Source organism: Otolemur garnettii, unplaced genomic scaffold, assembly GCF_000181295.1.
Source record: "Otolemur garnettii isolate 467f Iridium unplaced genomic scaffold, OtoGar3 scaffold00001, whole genome shotgun sequence".
Taxonomy (NCBI): domain Eukaryota; kingdom Metazoa; phylum Chordata; class Mammalia; order Primates; family Galagidae; genus Otolemur; species Otolemur garnettii.
The window spans coordinates 10,368,904-10,393,838 of record NW_003852396.1 but is presented as its reverse complement, the minus strand read 5'-3'; the positions used below and the strand labels follow the sequence as shown (position 1 = coordinate 10,393,838).

General features: G+C 44.0%; 1 protein-coding gene across 1 annotated transcript in view; it reads left to right on the top strand.

Annotated features, from left to right (window-relative positions):
* FAT3 (FAT atypical cadherin 3) overlaps nucleotides 1–24,935 on the top strand; it is a 541,807-nt gene that overhangs the window by 467,984 nt on the left and 48,888 nt on the right. Inside the window, exons 13-17 of the mRNA XM_003780826.2 lie at nucleotides 14,765–15,154; nucleotides 17,658–17,872; nucleotides 19,357–19,494; nucleotides 20,416–20,559; nucleotides 23,283–23,480. Of these exons, the coding sequence (XP_003780874.1) occupies nucleotides 14,765–15,154; nucleotides 17,658–17,872; nucleotides 19,357–19,494; nucleotides 20,416–20,559; nucleotides 23,283–23,480 (1,085 nt within the window). The remainder of the gene's footprint in view (nucleotides 1–14,764; nucleotides 15,155–17,657; nucleotides 17,873–19,356; nucleotides 19,495–20,415; nucleotides 20,560–23,282; nucleotides 23,481–24,935) is intronic.

The following is a 24,935-nucleotide window of genomic DNA, read 5'->3' as shown; positions in this document are numbered from 1 at the left end:
GCAAAGAAAAATACAAGTATATCTAGTGAGGGGAGGGAGAGGAGGGTGTGAGGGGGAGGGAGAGGAGGGTGTGAGGGGGAGGGAGGAGGAGGGAGATGGGTGGGATCTCACCTCATGTGCACAGTGTGAGGGTGTTCAGCATACCCTGGTGAGGGGCTCAACTACAACTTGAACTTTACCTTAGAAATGAAAACAACGTAACCTAATCACTTGTACCCACATATCAATCTGAAATTTAAAAAAACTAACTGCTCATAGAAGGGATGTGGGTTTCGTGCCCCTTCTGAGAATCTAATGGTCTGACGTGGGGCTGAGGTGGTGACCTAGCACAGATCCTCATTAGCAGAGAGGTTTCATTGCACAAACCATAATAAATCAATCACTTCAGACTCGTATCAAAACCATCTCTCACCCCACCCTGGCCCACAGAAATATTGTCTTCTCTGAAACTGGTCCCAGGTGCCAGAAAAGCTGGGGACATTGCCCCAGAGCAGGGGTCCTCAAACTTTTTAAACATGGAGCCAGTTCACTGTCCCTCAGACCATTGGAGGGCTGGACTGAGGGCCCCTGGATGAGTCGGCTGCTAAGCAGGACAGGCTGGTAGGCCGCATGTAGTCTGCAGGCCATAGTTTGAGGACACCTGCCCTAGAAGATTAGCACCCCTTGAGCAATCTTTGGCCCCCTCTTAGCCTCAGTAAGACTAGTAATGTCCCCTTTGCCAACCTCAAGCGTCAGTATTAGGCTCTCCCAAAAGCACTTGGAGTTAGTGGGACCACATCTTCCCTCAATGGAATTAGAGCCCCCTGCTCTGAGCTCCCGAGGCACCTGGTGATTTTCTCAGCATGGAACTGTTCGCATGCCTCTTCTCCACTAGTCTTGAAGCCTTGCAGGCAAGCTCAGTGACTAATAAGAACTTTAAGTGATAATAATCATATTACAGCTAATAATGTCTACTTTTGGAGCGTCTATTCCATCCAGGCACTATGCCAAGTGCTTTAGATTACATTATTTCCATTTCTCATAACAGCCCTTCAAGTTAGCATATTTTTTTGATTCTTCTGACAGGTTAAGTAACTTGCCGTGAGCCACAAGTTACTGTCAGGATTATAAACATTATGAAAGTAGGGGTGGGTTGGTTAACAGATATCCACTGAATGGTAATGTTGTAGTCTAGGCCAGTTGTTCTCAAAAAGCGGTGCCGGAACCGATGGCCTCAGCATGAGCTTGTAGGAAATGCAGACTCCAAATGAGAGACTCTAGACCAGTGTTCTCAGACTTCAGTGAGCGTCAGAATCACCTCGAGGTCTTGTTTAAACAGAGATGGCTGGACCCCTTGCAGAGGCTCTGACTCAGTAGGTGTGGGGGAAGACCTGCCAATTTGCATCTCAGTCTAGTTCCCAAGTGATGCGGCTGCTGTTCCCAGAACCACTTTCTTAGGACTCTTAGTACTATGGAGTCACACATGTATTGAGAATTTGGTGACACTTGTGGATCACCTTTCAGAACAATGTTTTACGGCCCATAAAATAAAATAAAAATGTTATGAATAAAATAGATTTGTCCAAGTATTTTTCAAGTTGTTATATGATAATATGAATTCCTTCTTTAATATATTAAATAAAAAGGTCTAGCACAGTAGGGCTAATAATGTCCATAAACTGGACTAGTGGTAAGCATAGCTACCATAAAATAGTATGAAAATATCTGTGATTCCTATTGCTTACAGCTTCACAGGCGTTTTTCACCCCACAGTGACTTGTTGCCTATATTTATAATGGAAGGCCATGCTAAATCCAGTTAGAAGTTTATGAAAATAGATGCCAGTTATTCCCCTCTGTGGTAACAGCCTCTAGGATGACGCCCAATGGTCCCCACTTCCTAGGGTTCACACCCTCCCCTTGAGAGTGGGCTGGACTTATGGACTTGCTTTTTGGTTTTTTGATAATTCTTATGTTTTAATTATTATGGATAATAGTGGTACATCTTTATTGGGCACATGTGATGTCCTGATACAGGCATAAGATGTGAGTTAATCAAATCAGTGTAACTGAGGTATCCATCCCCTCGGGCATTAGGCATTTCTTTGTGTTAGGAACATTTCAGTTCCACTCTCTTGGTTATTTATACGCTAACTTTGTGCCGTTAATGAACAGAATATGGAGGTTAGGTTATGAAAAGACTATGACATGCCCCTTGGGTGTGCTTTCCGCCTTGGTCTGCAGGACTGCAGTATCAAAGTACCACAGACTGCCGGGCTTCACCAACAGAAAGTTATTTCTTCACAGTTCCAGCATCGATTATGTTCTGTCAAGGGCTCTCTTTCTGGTTTATAGACAACTGCCTTCTCTCTATGTGCTCACACGGCCTTTCCTAGGGAAAGGAGACAGATGAGAGAGAGAGAGAGATGTCTCCCCTATGCTTCTTATAAGACCATTAATCCTATCTCATTAGAATCCCACCCTTATGATCTTATTTAACTATAATTATCTCCTAAAAGGCCTATCTCCAAATACAGTCTCATTGGAATTTAGGGCTTCAGTATATGAATTTTAGGGGCACACAATTCAGCTCATAACATTCTTTCTCACTCTCTCAGATCACTTGCACCCATTGGAGACCACAGCTGTGGTATTGTGAGGCAGCCCTGTAAGAGCCCCACAGGGCCAGGGACCAAGTTCTGCCGACAGCTACACGAGTGAGCTTGAAAATGGACCCACACTTCCCACTTTCATCCCAGCCTTCAAATGAGACCACAGCCCTGCCAGACACTGGCCTGCAACCTCATGACAAACTTTGAGCCAGAGACAGCCAGCAAGAAATACCCGGAGTTCCACCCCATAGGAACCATGGAATAATAAATTTTTGTTGTTTTATGCTAAATTCTAGGTCAATTTGGCATAGAGCAATAGAACAGTAAGACACTAATGCAAGTTCATGGGCATCCTGAATTTTATCCAAGTATCCTTGATAATCCCCAACCATAGCTAACATCCTTCCATAGACTCCACTCTGAGGACCATGGGCTCTCATGCAGATGAGTGGCAATGAAAACAGGGCCCATCCTTGGGAAAAGAGCAGCTCAGCTGTGTGAGGAGCACAGCTGCTCTGATGACAGAGGCAGGGCAGGAATGATGACAGGAAGCTGTTGGTGGCTCCTTGCTGCTGATCTCAGGGATTCACACCCTCTGTGAGGCACTAGGCCCAGTTCCTATGGAAAGAGAGTCCTAGGAGATCTTAGTATATTATCAATGGAAAGGCTCTAAGACAAAACCTAGTTAAAACCCTAAAGAGGAAACTGAGACCCAGGGGCAGGAGACTTCCCCAGGATGACTTAGTTAGTGGCAGAGCTAGTGGCAGATCTAAAAGGAAGGTGTCATTGCCTCAATCAAATGCTTTTTTCTGTATTCCCATAATTTCTACTAGAAAATGTTTCAGGAAGGATTGCTTCAGTTCTGGTTTCAGCCTGTTTTCTCTTACATATAGTATATTCTGTGTTTTTCCTAATGCTTTCAAAATTGGTACTTCTCAGCTACATAGGTCAGTGATTTAATGTTTATTTTTCCCTTCCCCAAAGCTCTGTTATTCTCTGAAGTGTTAAATCTTTTAAGGCAGCTGAGGGACTATTAAAATGTCAGTAAAAATTAAATAATCCTCCCTAAAGACTGAGACGCATGAGTCATTCTCTGGAGGACGTTGTGGTCAAAGCCCTTTGTCTGTTGGAGATATCAAAAAATTTAATCTTCTGTTTGAAGTCTTTCCCCAGAGAGCTCAACAAACTTACACATGTAATCTTACTAGGGAAAGGACACATCTTGATATTCTCACCTACAGATGGAGAAACTGAGGTTCAAAAAGGTTAAGTGGCTTTTCCCAAAGCATCCACTAAATGGATAGTGTCCTGAACCAAGGGCTCTGGGGCCCTATAAATCCCTCCTTGGCCCTCACCAGTGCTAGGTGACCTTCTGCAGTGATGCAGTCAGATGGCAGGACCGTGACACCTGTGACACATTTACCTATCACATTGGGAAGTGACATCATATGCAGCTTTGGGATGAGGCCTGATGATATATCCCAGTTCTGGCCAGGCTTGGTGGCTCACACCTATATTCCTAGCACTCTGGGAGGCTGAGGCAGTGGGTCACAACCAGCCTGAGCAAAAGTGAAACCCCCATCTCTACTAAAAATAGAAAAAACGAGCAAGGTCATAGCGGAGAACCTGTAGTTCCAGTTACTCAGGAGATGAGGCAAGAGGTTAAACTTCTTAAGCCCAGAAGTTTGAGGTTGCTGTGAGCTGTGACACCAGAACACTCTACCCTGGGACCAGAGTCTCTGTTGCCAAAAAAATAAAAAGGAAAAGAAATAATCCCCATGTCCAGCCCTGACTATCTTGTCTTATTTGAAAGGCATTCTCCAATCCCTCTGAACCTCCATTTCCTCTCTGGAAGCTGGTTATCAGACGTGGCTATGTGTCAGAATCCTCAGGGGAGCTCTTACAAATAAACAGGCTAAAGAAACAGGCAGGGATTCCATCTCCAAAATCTGATTCAGAAAGTCTGGGATAGGGCTGGACTTTTTTTTCCTAATTGACTAAGAAGGGTCTTTTCGCTATTTAGGTGTCTTTGCATTTGACACATAGAAGTTATTATCACCCTTTTTAAAATCCATTTTCTTCCAAATAGAGGTCAAAATGCTACTTGTCAAATGAACAGCTAATTCCTTCCAGAATGGGAATCTTAAGGTATCTTAGCACAGTCACCCATTGGCAAGGAATCCTGCCTTCTACATCGGTCACGGTGGTTCTTTGCCTAAGTGTCCTGGTTCACATGCCCCTTCATCTTATAGATGCCACAGGTTGATAATAGGCCTCTGAGAAACTAAAATGGACATTCCTGGTCCAACAGGCAGCAGTGCAGAGAGGATGGATGTAGGGGGTGCTAGTGCAGCAGGGGGAGTCTCCACCCATCCTGGACATTTTGTGTAAAAAATCCAAGGACCACAAGCTTTGACTCTCTGCCTTCCAGGGCATGCCGAGGCCAGTGGAGTGTGCATGTCTGCCTTGCTGTGGGGTATATCCTCTCACTGCACCTTGCAAAGCCACCTTGACAGTCACGATTATGTTGTCCACGATCTGCTGGCAAGCTCTCTTAATAACTTCTCACACATTACAAAATGCTTCCCACCCACACACCCCTCAAGCTCCCTCTCTCCATGCTTTCTTCTTCTCTCTCAGCTAATTTATCCATTAACTGAGGCCCCTACCCCCTTTCCTAGTTTACTGTATCTGGTTGCAAGTTATAACAGCTCTGGTAACTTGCAGTTGGCCCCAAAAAGAGACAATTTCAGTTCTACCATTCTATACCTAGGATTTAGCACCACCAAACCCTTTAACCCTTCTTAGAGTGTACTTTGCAATTTCAGCATTCTTAACTCTCACACATGTATTCCTGTCTCCTGAAATATCCTTTCTTCCTATCACTTTTCCACCTTGGTGCTCCTGGCAACAACCTCCTGTCTTATCTTCATGACTTAATTCAATTGTTTCCCTCCATCCTGGGAAACTTCCCTGACCACTGTCTCTAACAGTCAACTGAAAACATTTTGTCTCCTGAGAAATGCGGGCCATGTGAGACTGAATGTGCTGAGGGCCATATTTCTTTGTATCCCCAAGCCATGCAGGCTTAAATATTAAGTATTTATTGGGTGGATGAACAAATTGATTCAATGGTCATACTTCTTGGCCCACATAGGAAACCTTTAGAGTCTGATTGTTGGGTGGTAATTCCAGCACAGAAGTTCCATGAAGTCACAACTAAGGTCTTGAACAGGCCACTATATGCACTATATGCTTATGTTGCAACACTGTAAAAACAGCTTGGTAAGGGTTTATAATTTTGGCATATCAGTGTCTCACAGCTGTGTTCATCTTGATGTGTAGCAGTGTCTTGTTGACTGGTGTTCATTTTTGTTGTTGTGTGATTTGGGGTGCCCTTGCAAAAATGTTGGAATTTGAATTAAAGCAATGGACAAACATTAAATTTCTTATTAAACCTGGTAAGAGTGGAAGTGAAATCAGGGACATGTTAGTCCAAGTTTCTAGAGATAATGCCATGAAGAAAACAACAGTGTACAAATAGATTAAACATTTTTCTGAGGAGAGAGAAAGCATCACTGATGAAGAGAGGCCAGGACAGTCAGTATCCAGCAGATCAGATAAAAACATTGCAAAAATTCATCATATTGTGCATCAAAATTGTTGGCTGATTGTGAGAAGCATAGCTGACCAAGTAAACATTAGTCTAGAAACAGGAAAATCTCAACAGAAACTCTTGGCATGAGAAAGGTGTGTGCAAATATGGCCTCAAAGGAGCTCACTGATGAACAAATGCAAAGGAGAGTCAAAATTTTCCAAGACCTTTTGAAGAGGCAAGACAACATTTTGGACAGTGTTATCACTGGTGATGAAACATGGGTGTACCCATACCACCCTGCAACAAAGCACCAAAGTGCACAATGGAAGTCAGCCAATTCTCCATGACCAACAAAGTTCCCTCAGTCCAAATCGAGAGTCAAAACGGTGTTGCTAAACTCTTCTGATGTCAGTAGGATTGTTCATTATGAATTTGTACCAACTGGACAGTTAATCAAATGCTGAAAAGCTTCCTGAAAAAAATGAAAATGACCTGACTTTTTTGCCTCCAACTCATAGCTCTTGCATCATGACAATGCACCTGCTCACATGGCACCATCTATGAGAGAGTTTTTTATCCATTAAACAAATAACTGTATTGGAACATCCTCCTTGCTCACCTGATCTGGTCCCCAATGACTTTTTTCTTTACCCAAAGATAAAAGAAATATTGAAATGAAGACATTTTGATGACATTCAGGACATTAAAAGTAATATGATGACAACTCTGATAGCCATTCCAGAAAAAGAGTTTCAAAATCTCTTTGAAGGGTGGTCTGGGCACTGGCATGGGTGCATAGCTTCCCAAGGGGAGTACTTCAAAGGTGATGGTAGTGATATTCAGCAATGTAGCACTTTTTCAGTTATGTAGCACTTTTTCGAGGATGAATTCATGAACTACTTGTCAGACCTTGCATACTCCAATAAAGATGGAGTTTTGAGTACTTAGTTGAGGAATTAATTTATTGATGGGTACCCTTTCTAGACCTAGCATAGTGCCAAGCCATAGAAACTTGGAAGAGTTTATATCCAGGTGTCACAGAAGGTCATGTCACTTGCAATGGGGCAGGTTTATGGGTGTGCAGTCGAACAGAGAGCCCTTTGCTTATAAAGGCCTCCTGCTTGTTTTAATGCTCTCCTGTAACAGCGTTGAGCTTCTTAGTTTTGTTGTTGTTGTTGTTAAACAAGGGGCATTGCATTTTTGTGTTGCATGGGAGCCCACAATCTTGCAGTCAGCTCTACCTGGCAGAGCCACTGCCAGTTCAGTTGGCAGGTCCTTAGGAGATTTTTGGTGTAACCATCAGGATGTCCTGGTGTCTCTAACTGGTGTTGCTTTTTGTCTCTTTTGACTTTTCAAAATGCAAGTGGCTGCTGACCCAAAGAGTTGGTATTCTGCCCGTGGGAAGGTGCCAGCCTTAGTCATCGCCAGTCAAGAACTTTTTTTACAAACACTTAAAACAGAAGTAATTAGGGAGTCTATTTAAAATTAATTGCCAACTTAAAAAGTAATTGCTAATTCCAAGGGCCTCCTCATGGCAACTTTCTGTTTTATTTCATATCATCCAAAGGCATATTTCAAATAGTGGGGGGGAAAAGAGCAATTAGTTTGAGCTGTTTCCCTATAATGGGATTTTATTTTCCCTCTTCAAAGGATGAGAGGATTTCAGGCTAGCCATTTTCTTTTCTTAATTTAAGTGTAAAAAGTAGTTTTTTTTTTAAAGTTCCTTGAAATACTTTATCACGAGACCTTTGACAAAAATGATTTTTTTTTAGCTAAAGTCCCTGTCTTTCTGAGAACAGTTGAAAATGAGGAACAGAAAGACTTAGAAAAAGAAGCTTGTTCAGTATGTATTGTTTCCTACAATTATTTCAAATGGTATGTGTGTTGAGAATCAAAACAGGTCTGGAAAATAACTTGAAAATTCAACGGCTATCCAAAATTGATGGAAAAGAATTATTTTCCACGTACATGATTTTTATAATAGCTCTTTTACTTGTTACAAACATATTCCATGTCCACTATATAAAACCCAGGAGGATAAGATAAAATGAAAACAAGTCACTTTTAACTATGGTTACCATTCTGATAGAGGTACCATTTATCTTGTTGTTTTTACAAAAATGGGCTCCTAAATTAGATATTACCTTGTAATTGGCTTTTTTTAATGACTTGTGAACATATTTCCATATCATTATATATTCTCTTAGATTTTTGTGTGACATTGTCTATAATATTCTATATATATGATATGAATTACCAGACTTTATTCAAGCAATCCTAATTATTGGAAACTAGCGTATATACCAGTTTGGGTTTTTATGTTTGTTTGTATGTTTTTTTACAAATACAAACATCTATTTCACAGTAGCTTTTTAAAGATCTATGAATGTTTCATATACATTTTTAACTAAATATTCCTGATTTCTCTGTTTCCCTCTTTTGATGTTCTTTCATGCTTTTAACATATGCATGTGTAGTGGTCATGTGTGGAGCGTGTGCCCCACCTGCATACGTGACCATGCTCTTGCCTTAGGTCTCAGGCTGTTCCTTCTGCAGTTCACATTCATCTCTTTGCATGTTCCAGGCTCTGTGCTCAGTGCAGAGGTACAACGATGAATAAGGCACAGTCCCTTTACCTAAAAGGTACATAAATGTAGTAGGAGTTGTATGTACATACATATAACTGATGATAATGCAGAACTGGAGACACAAATAATATTAAGGGAACACAGAGGAGGAAGTAACTGGGGAAATTAGTGGAGCCGTTCCAGGGAAAAGCCTGCAAAGAAGGGTAGGATTTTGACAAGAAAATGAAGGAAGAGGACATTCTGAGTAGAAGGCAAGGCACAAACATGGGCCTGGAAAAACAAATGCCCAGGTGTCACTGGAGTGGACAGTCCAGGATGGACGCAGTGCCAGAGGTGATCCTGGGAAGGTGAGTTGGGGCTAGGCTGCAAAGGACTAGAAAGCCATCCTCAAAAGTTTTTCCTTTCATTTATAAAGAGTTAGAGTCTGTGGTTATCTTGTGCAGATGTGGCGAGTCTGGATCCGAAGTTCGACAAACACACTTCTGATTAAGTTTGGCCAAGAGGGGATAGACTCTGCAGAAGTTCTCAGTTAGGAGCCTCTTGTAACAGTCTAAGCAAGAGAGAATGAAATCCTGGCCATGAGACATTCAGGAGATATCTCAGAGGCAGAATCAAAAGAACTGAGCATTCCCTGTCAAGCCTTGCCCAACAGGAACACCAAGGTCAAAGACTTCATCCCACCCTCCACATACAGAGCCTGCCACTACTCACCCACTGCAGAGGATGGAGGGAACGTCATGTCCAGAGCCACCATGTGACGCCTTCAGGCAGTCAAGGAAGAGGCAGAACTCTTCCCCATCGATGCTGTCTTCATGGGTATGTGCCCGATGAAGCTGAGGGTAAGCCCCATGCACCATGCTGGCTTCAAGACTTGTGGAATATGACAGCCCCTGGACCTCCTGGGCCCCTGCCTCTACAGGGGGCTCCTGCTGGTGCACCACCCCAGCCCCCTGGAGATGTGGACCATGTGCTTACTGGTGACCTGGTGACCAATGAGGGGCTCAAGTGTGCAGCCTCCCCTAGACCCCAGCTCGGAGCAGTGAGTTGAGCAACAGCCCAAGAGAGGCTTTGTGTTGATTTTCTATCACAGTGAGAAATTGGTCATTGTAGGCCTGAAGGAAATGTTGCCTTCATTTTTATAAATCCCCCTCCCGCCCCATTAGCTCTGATTAAAGACACTGCCTTGGCAAGGAAACAAAAAACGAAAAAGCCCCAGCATTCCAATTTGTGTAAGAGAATGAAGTTGGGGGAAGACATGCAGGGGACTCTAAACTACTGTGTCTAGTTCAAGGAATTCTTCATCATGTTGCTAAGCTCCTAGAAAAGAGGATGATGTCTTCAGGGTGTCCATTCCCCAGACTCAGTGCCAAGAGCCGTCAAACAAGTAGGCTGCAGAGGGGAAATCAGGGTCCTCGCTGGTGTCTCCTGTGAGAAAGACTGAAACTTTCCACTTCTCAAAGGAAACAACACTGTCTTTTAAGGAGAAGGCCATAGCAAAGGAATGTAATGACATGTTCAAGAACCAAAGCTTTGTTTATCATTTATCTTCAAAGGATAATCCTTATAGCTTTTAATAAGAACATGACTTAATCACCAAGCCTGGGTCATAAAGATTGTGAAATCTAAACATACTTGTGGAATTTCAAGAGCTGATGACTAGGCATTAATAAAGCCAAGAAGAAAGGACTGACTGAGAAACAAATGCATTAGATCGCCCGCAGCACAGAAGTGGGGAGCGCGCTGAGCTGCGGCAGGATGGAAAGAAACTTCAAGGACCATTGACGTGCTCTGTTACCTTGAGGGTCCCTGAAGCCTCCCCGGAATTTGTCAGCTGGACATTTAAAGTGTCTTCATGTTATTATATGTAAATTGTGACACCTCCATGAAGTTGAGATAAAAATAAGTAATTAAAACCAAATTTTGAAAAGTGTCACTAGAGTTTGTTGAAATTGTTTCAAATTATTTCTTCCAATTTCTTTCAAATGATTCCTTAGATACCTACTCCAATATTAATTGGAATCTGAAAAGCCACTTTACAGCCATATATATAGTACAGCCTATATTTTTGGCATGCCACCTGTGGGGCAGATCACAGAGACAGAGGGTGAATGTCAGAGACATGACAGGGCACTGCAAAGGAGTCAGAGCAGCTGCCAACGTAAGACAAGCATGACACGCATCCTGCTGGTTGCTTAAAACTTAGCGTGCCTAGTCTTAGGAGGGAAAAAGAAAATATTTTTTGAAAACGAGGTTCAAAAAAATTTCAGTGTATTCTCTGTGTTGGTGACTCTTGCCATTTGCTTTAGCGCTGATTCTAATACCTTCACCAGTCTCAGAAATAGAACTGAGTGAGTCTGACACTGGGTGGGATGAGATCCTTGCAGATGATCCTATCCTGGGGATTTCTCTGAAGCGTGAGCATCTGTATACCCATAAGCTATACATATGTGTGAATCCTGAGCATTTAGCCAAATGGTGTAAATCTGCTGTGTTTTCTTCCCATCTGGAACATTTGAGTAGCTTCTCATGATCCACCCTTTTGAAGTTTTTTATGAAGATGGTGGTCTCACTATGTTATCCAGTCTGGTCATGAACTCCTAGCCTCCAGCGACATCCTACAGCCTTGGCCTCCCAAGTAGCTGGGACCACAGGTGTAAGCCACCGTGCCTGGCTTAATCCAGCTGAGTGTGAATTTTTCCTTTCTTGATGTTGCTGTCTTTAGCCCAGGTCCAGCAACGTAATGAACAGTGGTGGGGGAGGGTCTGTTGGAAACAGAAATGAAGCCAGCTTTGTTTGTTTAAGTGAGGGAAGATAATCTTAGATCTCAACTGACCTGAGTTCTTCCATTCTAAAAATAAAGACCCAGTGAATATAAGTGGTGTGCCCAAGTACACTTGTGTAGTTTAGACAAACCGTAGGCCCAAGGCAAGTTCTCCTGTCCTCAGGGCTATTCCACAATGCCTTCATTTCAAAGGATTTAAAACTTTGACTTTTAAGTACAGTTCCATATTCAAAAAAATCCATCTTTCCATTTGGCCAAATTGAGAGAAGTCTAGACTCCATTTAGAAACCTTCCAAGGAAGAGAACATAGACACCTTTGGCAACCCATTCCAAGGTCTCACAGCCTTTTTCTACTATGAATTTGTATGTGCTATTTCCCTATTCCAGCCCCACTCCACAAAGTGCCACTACCTATTTCTCCCTTTGAGCAAATAAGGATTGTAGTCATTCCCTTTTTTTTTTTATTTTAATCCTCTGAAGGCCTGGCTGCTCTATTTTCTGCATATTACACACAGAAACTTCACTTACAATGAGAGTCACAGTGTGGCTAGCCTGGCTTCTCAGCATTTAAAGAAGCTAAGTAGCTCCATCCTCATTAAATTAGGCTCAAATTGGAGAAGAAACTTACATAGTTAAAAACACAGACGCAAAATGATGGATTAATGTTATACTCAGTGTAACACATCTTGACGTGAGTAGGAGCGTTAGACCAATTAGCAAGCGAGTCTTCTCCTTGGGTTCATCTTTTCTGCTGTGTCTGTAGAAGTGGTGGCAGTTTGAAGGATGGCATTTATCAAACTGCTTTGGAAAGAAAGTTTCCGTGTTAGTGACATGACCTGCGTTCCTTTAACAAAGACAGCACCCCATCACCTGGAAACCCCACATGCTATCCGGAAAGTACTGCCTCTAAATTGGGATTTAGGCTTCTGACTTTATTTCTAAAAATTATTGAAATCCATTCCAATTCCGTCTAAACTGGAGTTTCAATATGCTTCAAAAATATATCCTGTTCTTTCCTTGAGAGCTAACAAATCATAAGTGATGCCATTTAGCAAGGGTTTTTTTTGGCTTGGGTTCCCCACCCCCACCCCCACCCCTTTCTGGTCTTACTTCCACATTACTCTGAGTGGTCACAGAAAGGAGAGAGGAGCAATAAATCTCCCAGTTCCTCCTGGTGCAAATGTCTGAGATATTGTCAGAAGCAAAATGTATAGGAGGTGGGGGGACTGTGGGTCAGCAACTTGGTGGGGGGAAGGGATGCTTTCTACTAGGGTAAGGCAGAAAAACCCTGTCACTGAGTTTAAATTAACCGAATCTGCCTGGAGGGGAGCCCTGGTCTTTGTGCGGCTGATTAATGTCATCCCTGTAAATGCAGCACTTCAACAACGGGCCTAACCTGCTGAGCAGAAGGCTTGGAGAGCACCGAGCCTCCCACACAGGGTATCAGCCCAGCTGAATGCCTCTGAACAGGGCTGAAGAAGAGAAAGCTGCGGCCCCAGAACACAAGTGCTGTAATTAGATTTCAGCTATCTGTCCCCGTGAAGGAAACGCTGGAGGCCGTCGGAGGCACCGTCCCCTCCCAGCCTCACTGCTGCACAGAGCAGCAGTATAAATCCAGCCCCTACGTCTCCTCACTCAGCTGGCTGGGCACCGTGGCTTTCAGAGCAGTGAGTTAGAAATCCTCCTTCTCCCTAACTGACCTTTGGGCCTGAAAAGGAAAAATGTCCAGACATAGATCTGAAATCCCTTGAGGGATTAGAGCAAGGTGCCTAAGGAAAACAGGACTTAGCTTGTGGTCCTTCACGCTCACCTGAAAATGCTGATGGCACCAGGCAAGCCGTCAGCCCTTGGTTAATGCATCAGTGGAATGGGTTTCGTAGCTGCCGGCACGTGCCCCATAACAGACCCAGCACACATTTCCCGCCTACTCTTCTTGTTGGCAGGAGCATCGCACCATATGCTGAGTGTGGAAGGGAAACCCAGAGGGAATGTGTGTGATTTGAAAACTTGTGTGGTATATTTATGTCAATCGCTAATGTGTTTCCGTAAATGCATTTTTGTGACTTTGAGAGGCATCCCGAGACCATTCAGTAAGTCAAGGCAGCTGTTTCTAGGGCATACGACCTATTGTGACACGAAGACGGGGCTATTGTTTTCCAGGTGCAAGCTCGATCACCTCTGCAACCCTTTGTGTATTCTCCCCTGGGATTTACCTGGAAGAATTTAATCTTGAAGCCACTCCAAAAAATAGCAAAAAGCATCCCTGAAACCCTTCCTCTGGAGCCAGTCCCCAGGGGCAGCAGGAGAAGGGGAAAGCCTTTTTGTTTTTAATCCCAGGACCAATAAAATCAGAGGTTGATGTTTATACATCACAGGGTGGCTGTTTTGAAAGAGAAATAAAAGTAAATAATGAAACCTTGGGGAAAAAATGGACTCTCTGGAATGGAACCAAGAATAAGCTCTGGCTGTTGACCTTTCGGTTAAAGCCACATAATGCGACTTATGTCATCCCCTCCGCATATATGATTTTATTGGTTTGCTGGGAATTTAGGCTTAAGGGAAATTGTATATTGGATAAGTAAAATGCTTAGGTCTTATTATTGCCAAATGAAGTGTTACAAAATAGAAGGGGAAAAAATGGCCCTCCCCTCCAAGAGCTTATATCCAGGGGTTCTGTGATTCTCAAAAGACATTTTCAGGTTAATAGCTAAAAACCCATGACTAATGATTATCTTCATTAAGAGCATTTAGGGTCAGAATGGTGCTTTTTCATCCTTCAAAGGTGTTACATTTTCCTTCTTATAAATCTTAACAATTTTAAATAAATAAATACTTGTTGAGGTGATTAATTAATTGAGTGAGTGATTTGTATTTCTCTTTTGACGGCAGCTCTATACCCGTGCACCTATTAGCATCTGAGAGTTTTCCTGAAAGGTTTATTGGAGAATGGGTTATACGTTAAGAATATCCAACTATTGCTGATATTTGTTGCCAACATCTTCCCAATGTCTTTACTGTTCAATTTAGTTTGGGGGAGGGGTCATGAGCTCTTCTGGTTTTACAAACTGAAGTTTACATTGTTGCAAGATCACAGCTGGCTGGTTTCTTGGTGACTATTCTCTGTAGTCAGTGAAGCCCTAACATTCCTGCCTAGATTGTGTGCCCACGGTCTTGTTGCTCACGCTCTCCCGTCCTCGCTCTCACAGGCATCAACAGGAAGGTTGTGTACTCCCTGGCGGACTCAGCCGGCGGGGTCTTCTCCATTGACAGCTGGTCGGGCATCGTAATCCTGGAGCAGCCGCTGGACCGGGAGCAGCAGCCTTCCTACAACATCAGCGTGCAGGCCACCGACCAGAGTCCCGGACAGTCCCTGTCCTCTCTTGCCATCGTCACCATCACCGTCCTGGACATTAATGACAACCCTCCTGTGTTTGAGAGGAGGGACTACCTGGTGACAGTGCCTGAGGACACTTCTCCTGGCACTCAAGTCCTTGCTGTTTTTGCCACCAGCAAAGACATTGGCACGAACGCTGAGATTACTTACCTCATCCGGTCTGGGAATGAACAGGGGAAATTTAGCATCAACCCAAAGACAGGTGGGTAAATAGGGGTAAATAGCAACCTGTCAAGAATTCAGAGCTTCACTCTATCCTGCTTCTCCTCCAGCACTTTCACTGCCGTTCTTGATGAGCCATTCTTTCCTCCTCCTCTCTCCTTTACAGTAGAAACAAATCTTCTGCTCTCAGGGCTCACAGGCAGACTCCCTCCCTCCAGCACTCTGCTCCTAAGGTTGGCCACTGCTAAATTTAAGCTCTGTGCTTACTTGGCAAATAACTAGCCCCTGGGCTGTCTCCAGGATTTGTAGGTGGGAGTGCTAGGGGGCCTGGATGGCAGTAGGTAATTGTATTTGTATTCCAAGTATAGAGTTTGTTACTCTCTTTTCTATTTGCTTTTTTACGTTAATCTTATGTACATGGATTGGGAAGCACTCCTGAAGCCAAGCCTCCACTTACCACTGTCCACACATAGACTAGCCCTTTCTGGTCCCCTGCCGGGCAGACCTCAGCGAGGGCTTTACGTGGTAATGTGCAGTGTTCGCAGCCCAGAACCCCAAGTAGCCTTACCAGTGGTTTGGAACCAGTGCGGTGCCACTTCTGGTCAGAATACTCTTTGCTCACCACACACTTTTCAATGTCTGGAGGAATATGTAGTATCACCTGGAGAAAACGTGCCTGGAAAGAAACCAAAAGAAGGACGGTAGGACCCTCAGGCTTTCTTTTTATATGTGAGTTAATAAATATCCGAGGGGCTCAGGGCAAATGAAGATATTCATTCAGAAAACCATTTCGGATGTTCCTGGAAGAGTAAACATACTCATACTTGTCCTTTCATAGAGGGTTTGGATTCTATTTCAAAGCTCTTCAGTGTATATTCTCTCGCACTTTCTCATCCCTTATGAGAGTCAAGGCAGCTCTCATTCTGCAAATAAGGAAGATGAGTCTCTTGCTTCTTCCAGACTTTGGAATTGTTTTCCTTATCACTCGCAGAGTGTGTACCCATTGAACAAGGTAGCAAAGGAAGTTCATTATCCTTTGGACAGTCCAGTAAATGCAAAGAAGAGACTATCATAATTAGCAATGTGTATTTAACATTGGCAAATGCACCAGGTTCTTATTCAATCATTTAGTATTTTTCATATTTTCCATGTAAGAAAAACAGAACTTCAAAGAGGTTAAATAATTTCCCCAATGTCTACTGTTTGTAAGTGGGTTATACAAGACTGGAACTCAGATCTTCCTGATCTAATCTTGATATCATGTAAGACTGCTACACTGTGGGGCTGCAAAAAATCCAAGAGATACAATCTGGCCCTTAAATATGATTTAAGAAGGTGGAAATACTGATGAGGAACTGAATTAGCATCTTCTCCCAGCAGTAACTCTGTTTATTAAGGTCAGTACTTCAAATTAAAATGTATGGGGATTTCCCTTCTGTAAATATGCCTTACACTGTCTAGTTACGGTCATGGTGTATGTACATCATGGGGAGTGGTTAAGTAGTATTTAAATTTGGCACCTGCTAACAAGACTGGGATAAAAAGTAAAGCACCAGGAGTAGTAAGCACTAAGAAAACTTCACTTTGGGGAGAAAGAGGCTCCTGTTACAGGTCTGACTTCTGAGTTTCACTGAACGTGAAGGCGCCTATTGGCAGTCTTGGCAGCTAGAGAAGGTGCCTGCCCAGAAATGTAAAGAGATGTAACCTCGGCAGTCCTAATGATTGTTTACCAGGTGGGAGCAAAGTCAAAGCCCTCGAGAAGTGCCCTGCAGTCAAAATGATGACCACTTGCAGAATGCAGGAGGGGGCCACCTCACTAGAAGGGCTAGAAATTGAGGGCGAGGCACTAACAGAGCCCTCCTAGAGGTGGCGCCCAGCTAACCACTTTCATTTATTCTCCTTGCTTGATTTAAACAACTCTGTGACATGAGCATTATCTTCTCTGCCCTGTAGTTATGGGTGCTAAATTCATACTTAATATTTGTCCACTGAGTTCCTGTTCTATTATGTCAAGGTACCTAGAGATTTCCAGGCTCTTTGCCTTCTTTGTACCGTGATGGTTTCAGATAAGCACGTTATAACTTGGCAAGGCACCTTTGCAGTTAATTCACCTCAGGGAGGTCAGCAAGTATTTATTTGTGGACAAGGATGGAGTCATACAATCACATCTATACAGCTCATCCCAGGTCTTCCTGGGTCCACCTGAGGAACTGGAAGACACTTTCTTGTCCCTACTCCCTAGTTCCATGAGAGTAGACCATGCCAGAGATTTTCAGACTCTTTGAAAGACGTTCAGGGACTGTTCCATGGACATGCAAAGTCTTCTCCATTTCTTCAGGGTTGTGTTTGATAGATGGCTGCGCCTTCACTGACAGCATTAATCGAACTTCTGGAATGCTTTCAGTAAAGCATTAAACAAGCAGATTCCTGAATACCTAAAATTCCTGGCTGAACATGATGTTATAAATATTACCACAATTATAGAACTGCTGAACAATGTTTCTTTCCTAATCAAATCTAAAGTTCCCCATTTTTCTTCAAAGGGGGTATTTCTGTCTCTGAGGTCCTGGACTATGAATTATGCAAAAGGTTTTACCTGGTGGTGGAAGCCAAAGATGGGGGCACCCCAGCTCTCAGCGCCGTGGCCACCGTGAGCGTCACCCTCACGGACGTGAATGACAACCCCCCCAAGTTCAGCCAAGACATCTACAGTGCCGTCATCAGTGAAGATGCCTTGGTGGGGGACTCTGTCATTTTGGTAGGTGCCCAAGGGGAGAATGAGGGTTTAGATGGTCAGGACTAAGCATCCTCAACACAGTGAAGAAGTGAGCAAAGTTTACGTTGGATTTTCTTCACAGTTTCCCTTTCAGTTTTCATTTGTCCCCAAGAATGCTTGTCAGGCACTGGTCTTTCAATGACTCTTTATGTATATTAGAAAGAATCTGACAGATTAATTTATATCAAGGTATGACTGACTGATAATCATTTATCTCCCAGGAGCGTACATTTTCAAGAAAATGAAAGAGACCATGCAATGAATTTTTAATGATGGTTCCTAGTAGCTTATAAACTTAGATGACAGGTTATTAGTAGGAAGAATATGATGGTGTTTTACTTTGTTTTGTTTTTTTGAGATCATTCACACAGCATGGTAAATATAGTTAATAGTATATTGTACATTTCAAAATCACCAAGAGTAAATTTCAGATGTTCTCACTACAAAGAAAGATAGCTATTTGAGGTGATGAATATATTAATTAGCTAGACTTAATTATTCCACATCGTATTCATAAATAATAACATCACTTGGTATCCCATAAATATATACAACTATAATTTGTTAAATTATAATTTAAAAATTATTAGGTTTCTAAAGACAGAATAAAAATCCCTCTCCCCTCCCCCCGCTATATACACAGCTAGTCACACAGAGTAGGGCAGCTATACATGGGAGCAAGTTCAAGATCAAGTGGTCATTCTCAGAGGAGCCTTTCCAGAAGGAATTTTTTTCTAGTAACAGAAAAGTCATGTGTTCTGAGAATTCAGATTCTCTGAGATCATGGATTGCACTGTGGAAACCATGAGTCCCATCCTCATTGTTCTTACCCATCCCTAGGCTTGACAGGTCCTTTCCACCAATCTCATGGCATCTCAGGTCATGGGTGGCCGCAGCTCTCTGCTGGATGACAGTGCATTCCTTATACATCAGAGGGACTTCTCAGGCCCTCTCTCCTCCTAGCATAGTAAAGACCATTTTCATACATGAAAATCTCAGCATTACCAACATGGCGCAGCCGACAGTAGGCAGTATGTTTGCCGAGTGGGAGTAGGGACTTTCTTGAGCTTCCTAAACATGGAAATGGATAGGTATAGAGAAAGCTTGCCTTGGGCAATTTTATTAGCTAAATTGGGAAAGAATCAGGAAGGCATCCCTACCAGTTAGCTCAGGGCTCTACTCTTACTTTCTCAAGGGCTAAAGAAAATCAGGCCTAACAAGCATCAGACTGTAGAGCGGTAACAATTAACATTGAAATAAAATGGGGTTCCAGTCTTGTTGCTGGCTTCTTTCAAGCCCACTCATCATCCCCTATGCTGGGGTGATCATGGGTACTGGAGAACAGAGCACCTGAGGAAAATATTGGAGCTGCTTCCATTTAAACAGACCTGTGACCCTAAGAATCAGCCTTTTCTCTGTCTCTTGTGTCATGTCGCTGCTTTGCTTTGCTTGTTTTTTCTGTGAAGCTAATAGCAGAAGATGTAGACAGCCAGCCCAACGGACAGATTCATTTTTCCATTGTGAGTGGAGATCGGGACAATGAATTTACCGTGGATCCTGTTTTGGGACTTGTGAAGGTCAAGAAGAAATTAGACCGGGAACGGGTAAGCTAGTTTCAGCCAGCTCTTTTCCCATGAGATCCTCCCTTCCCTGGAATCAGGGGCCCAGGGTCCATGAGTATAAACAGAATGTTTCTCCATTCTAAATAGTGAATAAACAGGGGTGGGCTAAAAACGCAGCATGAAGTGTTGGGGTCAGGCCTTTGAAAGAATTTTCTGCCAATAGTGGATGTTTGCAATTTCTTATGTATGGCAGCTTTAAAGAAAAGGCAAAAATGTGTCTTTCTAGATGAAGTTCAGTCCTTCCGAGAGGAAGGGAACAGAAAGGCACCTCCAGTGTTGATTCCTGTGGCCCTGTTTGATGAGCAACTGTGGTCCTAGATTAGCAGATACAAAAGGATCACCTAAAGGCATTTAGGTCAGAAAGAATGATTCAGAAAATTCCTGTGTTCGAAGTTTCTAAACATTGTCTTTCTTGACCGAAATATGTGTCTTCAAAGGGAAATTAAATATGGAAATGCCATTTGCACTGAACAAAGAACCAGAGCTGCGATTCTTCTTTTTTTTTTTTTTTATTTTTATTTCAGATCGATGTGAGGGTACTAACAATTAGGTTACAATGTTTGCATTTGTTAGGTAGAGTCCCTGTTGCAGAGCTGGGATTCAAACGGGGTGTTTTTGTCCTCAACGGGACATTTAGCAAAATCAGGAGACATTTTTGGTTGTCATAACTGGGCTGGGGGTGACAACGAGTCTTACTTGATAAAGGCCACCACTCACAGGTCATCTCCAACAACAAAGCTCCAAGTGTCAGTGGCGCCAAGGTGGAGAAACCCTGCGGGGGAGAATCAAAGGGAAGATGATTGATGTTTAACAAAGCACAGCCTGAGCCTGCATTTCCTTGGCGGGTGTCCGGAGGCGGGAAGCGCTGCATTTCTTTACTGTGACCACTTTGTGCCTTGGCAGGTGTCGGGATATTCCCTGCTTGTTCAGGCTGTAGACAGTGGCATTCCTGCAATGTCATCCACTGCAACCCTCAACATAGATATTTCTGATGTGAATGACAACAGCCCTGTGTTCACACCTGCGAACTACACCGCTGTGATTCAGGTAGGCAAGTCCTGCCTGCAGGCATTGTCCTTTCGCATTCAGCTCCCTTCCTCTGCTGTGGTTCCCTTATCACTGTTTACTGTTACTATTACTTATTGTCAGCTCCTCCCTTGATAAGGCAGGTATGAAAAGAGCCTGATTCTTCTATCAGGACTGACTGATAAATGTGGGTAAGAGCTGTTGAGGACCAGGGTCTTTCAAGTGCCAGGCTCTTCTATACGTGCACCACCTATCCGCATCTGAACCCTGTGAAGTGGGAGGTGCGTTGGCTCCCACTTTATAGTTGAAGGAGCTAAGGATTTGTGAGGTGAAGTCATTCACCCAAGATTATGCAGCTGGTAAGTAGCAGAGTTGGGAATTTGAACTTGGGTCTACCTTCTGCAAAAAATACTCTTTCCACAATGACAGGCTGCCTTGAAGAGACTTTGTGCTATTCTGGCAGAGGAGGGAAATTGATATATACCATCTCATCAGTCAAAGGGGGATCAAGCTTCAGGATAGAGCTGCTACTCGTTAAAATTAATCTTCCACAGGTGATTTGTTTAGCACTTTAAATCTACCTGCTCTTTAGAATTATAATGCAGGATAGATAGCTAAGTGCTGGTTTTCTGCTGTCTGAGAGAATGACTCTTCTTCCCATCTGTCTTTTATTCAGAAGATGTTTTGTGGGCACAGTACTGGGTCCTGAGCTCCTCTATTTCCCAGTATTTCTAGAGGAACCTGGAGAGCTAACTTTAGGAAGATCAGCAAATCCAGCCCAGGAACAGGGTCAGTGTGGAGGGCTTAGAGGAGGCAGAGATTGAGGTACGCGTCTTGGAAGGCCACAGCATTCTAGACAATCAGCTCTTGCCTGATCCAATTTGGCCTCAAATTCACCCCCAGGGAGTCTCAGGGTTCTGTGGGGAGAAGGTAAGATGAGGTGGGCCAGGTCTGGGGAGCCCTTTTGGGATGACTTTGAGGACTTTGAGTCTGGTCATCCATAACTGGCTGCCCCCTTCCCAGTGCCGCTGAGCTGTCCCATAATCAGACGAGGAGGCAGCTACCTGTCTGTCCCCATCCCTTTGTCAGTGAAATCCGATTTCTTCCTTCCCTGGTAGTGTGTTGGTTTTCCCCTCCTCTCTGAGGCTTTTCCCGGCAGCTGGGCATTCTGACCCCCAGCCTGGTTCCACAAAGCTTTGCCCAGGATCTGCATCTGTCTCCATTTCTCTTTCTCTCCCTGACTGCTGTCCACAGGGATCTCGCTGCCCCTCACCACCGTTTGCAGGCTCCAGAACAAAATGGGCTCTGCCCACTCAACATTTGGTTTTATGATACACATCCATCAGCTGGACAGACTGTTTTCAAATGCACATCAGGAAGTCAGCACTGAAAGGACTGGGAGGCTCGGCTGTGAGCACTGGCCGGGTCCCTTGTCTACAGGGCTGGGCCCGCCTGTGTTGCATTACACCTTCTTTCCCAGACAATGACCCGGAGGGCCACATTCTCCCTCTGTCCCTCTCTTCTACGGAGGAAACGGCCTTTATCGAGTGAGCAAACAAATCAATAAATCTTCTGTTTTGTGTGGTACTGAGTATGTTGTCAGTGCAAGGCAGTAAATCTGCACCGGTCTGAAGCTATCCCACGGCTGCTCCAGAGAGACGGTGTCTCCTTCTTGATAACCAAAGGGCACTTCAGAGCAAGAGCAAAATCACAGGTCTTTGCCGTCCCTCCCTCTTTCTCTTTTCAAAAGTGTGCCTCCCTTTTCCTAACACAGAATGACTTCTTTACCCCAAAGTGTGGTTTTCATAATTTTGATTCATAAAATGTGAGTGGACTTGCCCTTCAAACTGTAGTGTATCACCATCTCCATCTCAGAGATCCAAACTTTCCAATCCTGCCTCGGTGTGTATCAGGGGGTCTGAACTAATGAAACCGCCTCAGGCCCCATCCATGGAAACACTGAAGTTTGAACAGAGCGGGGAAGGGGCCCCGGTGCCTGAGCTGCAGAGGCTTTAGTTCGGCATTTTCAAAGGGATCACCGCCTTTGACCCAAGAGGGAGCTTTGTGTTCCCATCTTGGGGAAAAAGCATAGAGAAGTGCGATAAAATAATGTTTATGTTATCACACCAGGGCTTCCAAAAATCCTCACAAAGTTAAGGATTCTCTTTCTCTTCATTCACAATTTGGGAAGTATTTCACCCCCTTTTTGTTCCTAAAGAAACATGGTGAAACTGTGACTTGGAGAGTGGGGTAGAAAGCCCCATTTTCCACATGGCATATTGACTGGGAAGTTGCCAGGATGCTCCCCCTCCCCCACAAAAGCCCGATGTTGTGAGGTGACCTCAGTGTTGGGCCTTAGCGTAATCATGCCGCGGCAAGTGTGAGGAACCCTTTCAGGTAATCTCAGAGCGTTGCCAGCCCACCCAGGACAAGCTTCTACCCAGCACCATCCTTGGAACCTATAAGCCTGTTAGCTTGAAGTCCCTGTGTCCTCACCTGCAGAGGACTGTCTCACGGGGCAGTTGTGGGGGGCAGTAAAGTCTGGGAAACACAGTGCTCACAGAAGCCGGCATGTTTTCAGAGGACGAGATAATATCACAGGGAATCCCTTCCACAGAAAGCCCTGTTTCCTAGCACAGCACTCTCAGCTGGTAACGATGGTTTCCTTTTGTTCTGTTTGTCTTTTTTCTAATGTGAAGAGAAGTGTAATTTTATCTTCCTTTATATTGTACTCTTTTATTCAGGAAAATAAGCCAGTGGGCACCAGCATCTTGCAGCTGGTGGTGACAGACAGAGACTCTTTTCACAATGGGCCTCCCTTTTCATTCTCTATTTTGTCGGGAAACGAAGAGGAGGAGTTTATGCTGGACCCTCACGGGATCCTGCGGTCAGCCGTGGTCTTCCAGCACACAGAGTCTCCGGAATACGTGCTGTGTGTCCAGGTACGACACCGCGCTCTGCTCACATCAGGCTGTCTTCTCTTTCATGCTTGTTTCTGGCCCCTTTGGTTCTTTTTTCTTTGTTGAGCAAGTCAACATAATTCATTACCACGCAGGAATGTTCTCCTTTTAATCTCAAATTCAATTTCACACCAATAAAAGCGGCCTCTGTGTGTGAAATTGAACAGGAAGGAGAGGAAGCTGCGTTGTTCAGGAAGGACGTTCCTGCAGGGTGTGCCCAGGAGACAGTCACTGGGCTTAGCTCTGCATTCGGAAATTTCCTGTGCCTCTAATTGACCCTCCAAAGACAACTCATGGGTCAGTTCTTGCTGTTTGATAATGAGTATTATCTGCCACATTACCCCACATGGGGAAACTACTGATCTCTGTCTTAATGAGATTTAGCCATATCATGCCTGTGCTGGGCAGGCCTTCCCTGGTGAGGCGGGAGGGGACCCAGGACTCAGGGGCCGCCGCCTTCCAGCAGTTCGGTTCCTCAAGGTCACTGGCCTGTGTGAAATGAAAGAACACAGAGGCCGCCGGGGCAGGTGTGCCAGGGAATGGCAATGAGGGAAATGAGCAAGCCCCAAAGTCCCTACATATAAACTTTATATAAATACCAAGATTTTGATCTCATCAATAAAACTGAATGACTATTTCTGCCCGCAGAGGGCAACCTAGACTTGTTATTAATGATGGTAATAATAACAATAGTAATTTTTATATTGGCACAACAGTGACTCTTGTATATATTACCTTATCTCTTCAGCTAAGTTACCACTTATTCTACCCCATGAATCCTTCCAAATTAATGGCTGCCAGCTTTCAGCACAGCAGTGAACTGTCCAGTTGCTACCTGCTCTTACAATACTATTATGTAAATAATTTGTTATTAATATTTTTGTTGAGACAAGGTCTCATGTTGTTGCCCAGGCTGCTCTTGAATTCCTGGCCTCAAGTAGTCCTTGAGGTGTGGCCTCTCAAAGGGCTGGGGTTACAGGCCACCTAACCTAGCTGTAAATCATTTTATATTGCAGCCTACGTGCTCAAAGCAAGGAGGGATTTCCAGCGCTCTCACAGAAACTATTCCAGTTCTTTATATACCCTCTCTGGTTGTTAGGGAGCAGATTTTCCAAAACATCTCAGGTTTTGGAATCTCCGTGAAGAGCTCTTTCCCCCTCGTCTCTTATATTAAAATGCCACCAAGTCCTATGTGCAGTTCCTTCACAAGGCCTCTGTGTGTACCCCTTCCATACCCTGTACCACCCCACCACCAGGGTCCTGCTTCAGGACCCCCCTGGGCGAATGGTCCAGCTTTAGCCTTATATTCCTCTGATCCTTTCCTAAACCCCTCCCAGATTAAACATCCCACTTTGATGCCATCATTCTCCTAAACCAGGGATCAGCAATCTGGCCAAATCTTGCCCTCAGCCCATTTTTAGAAATAGAGTTTTATTG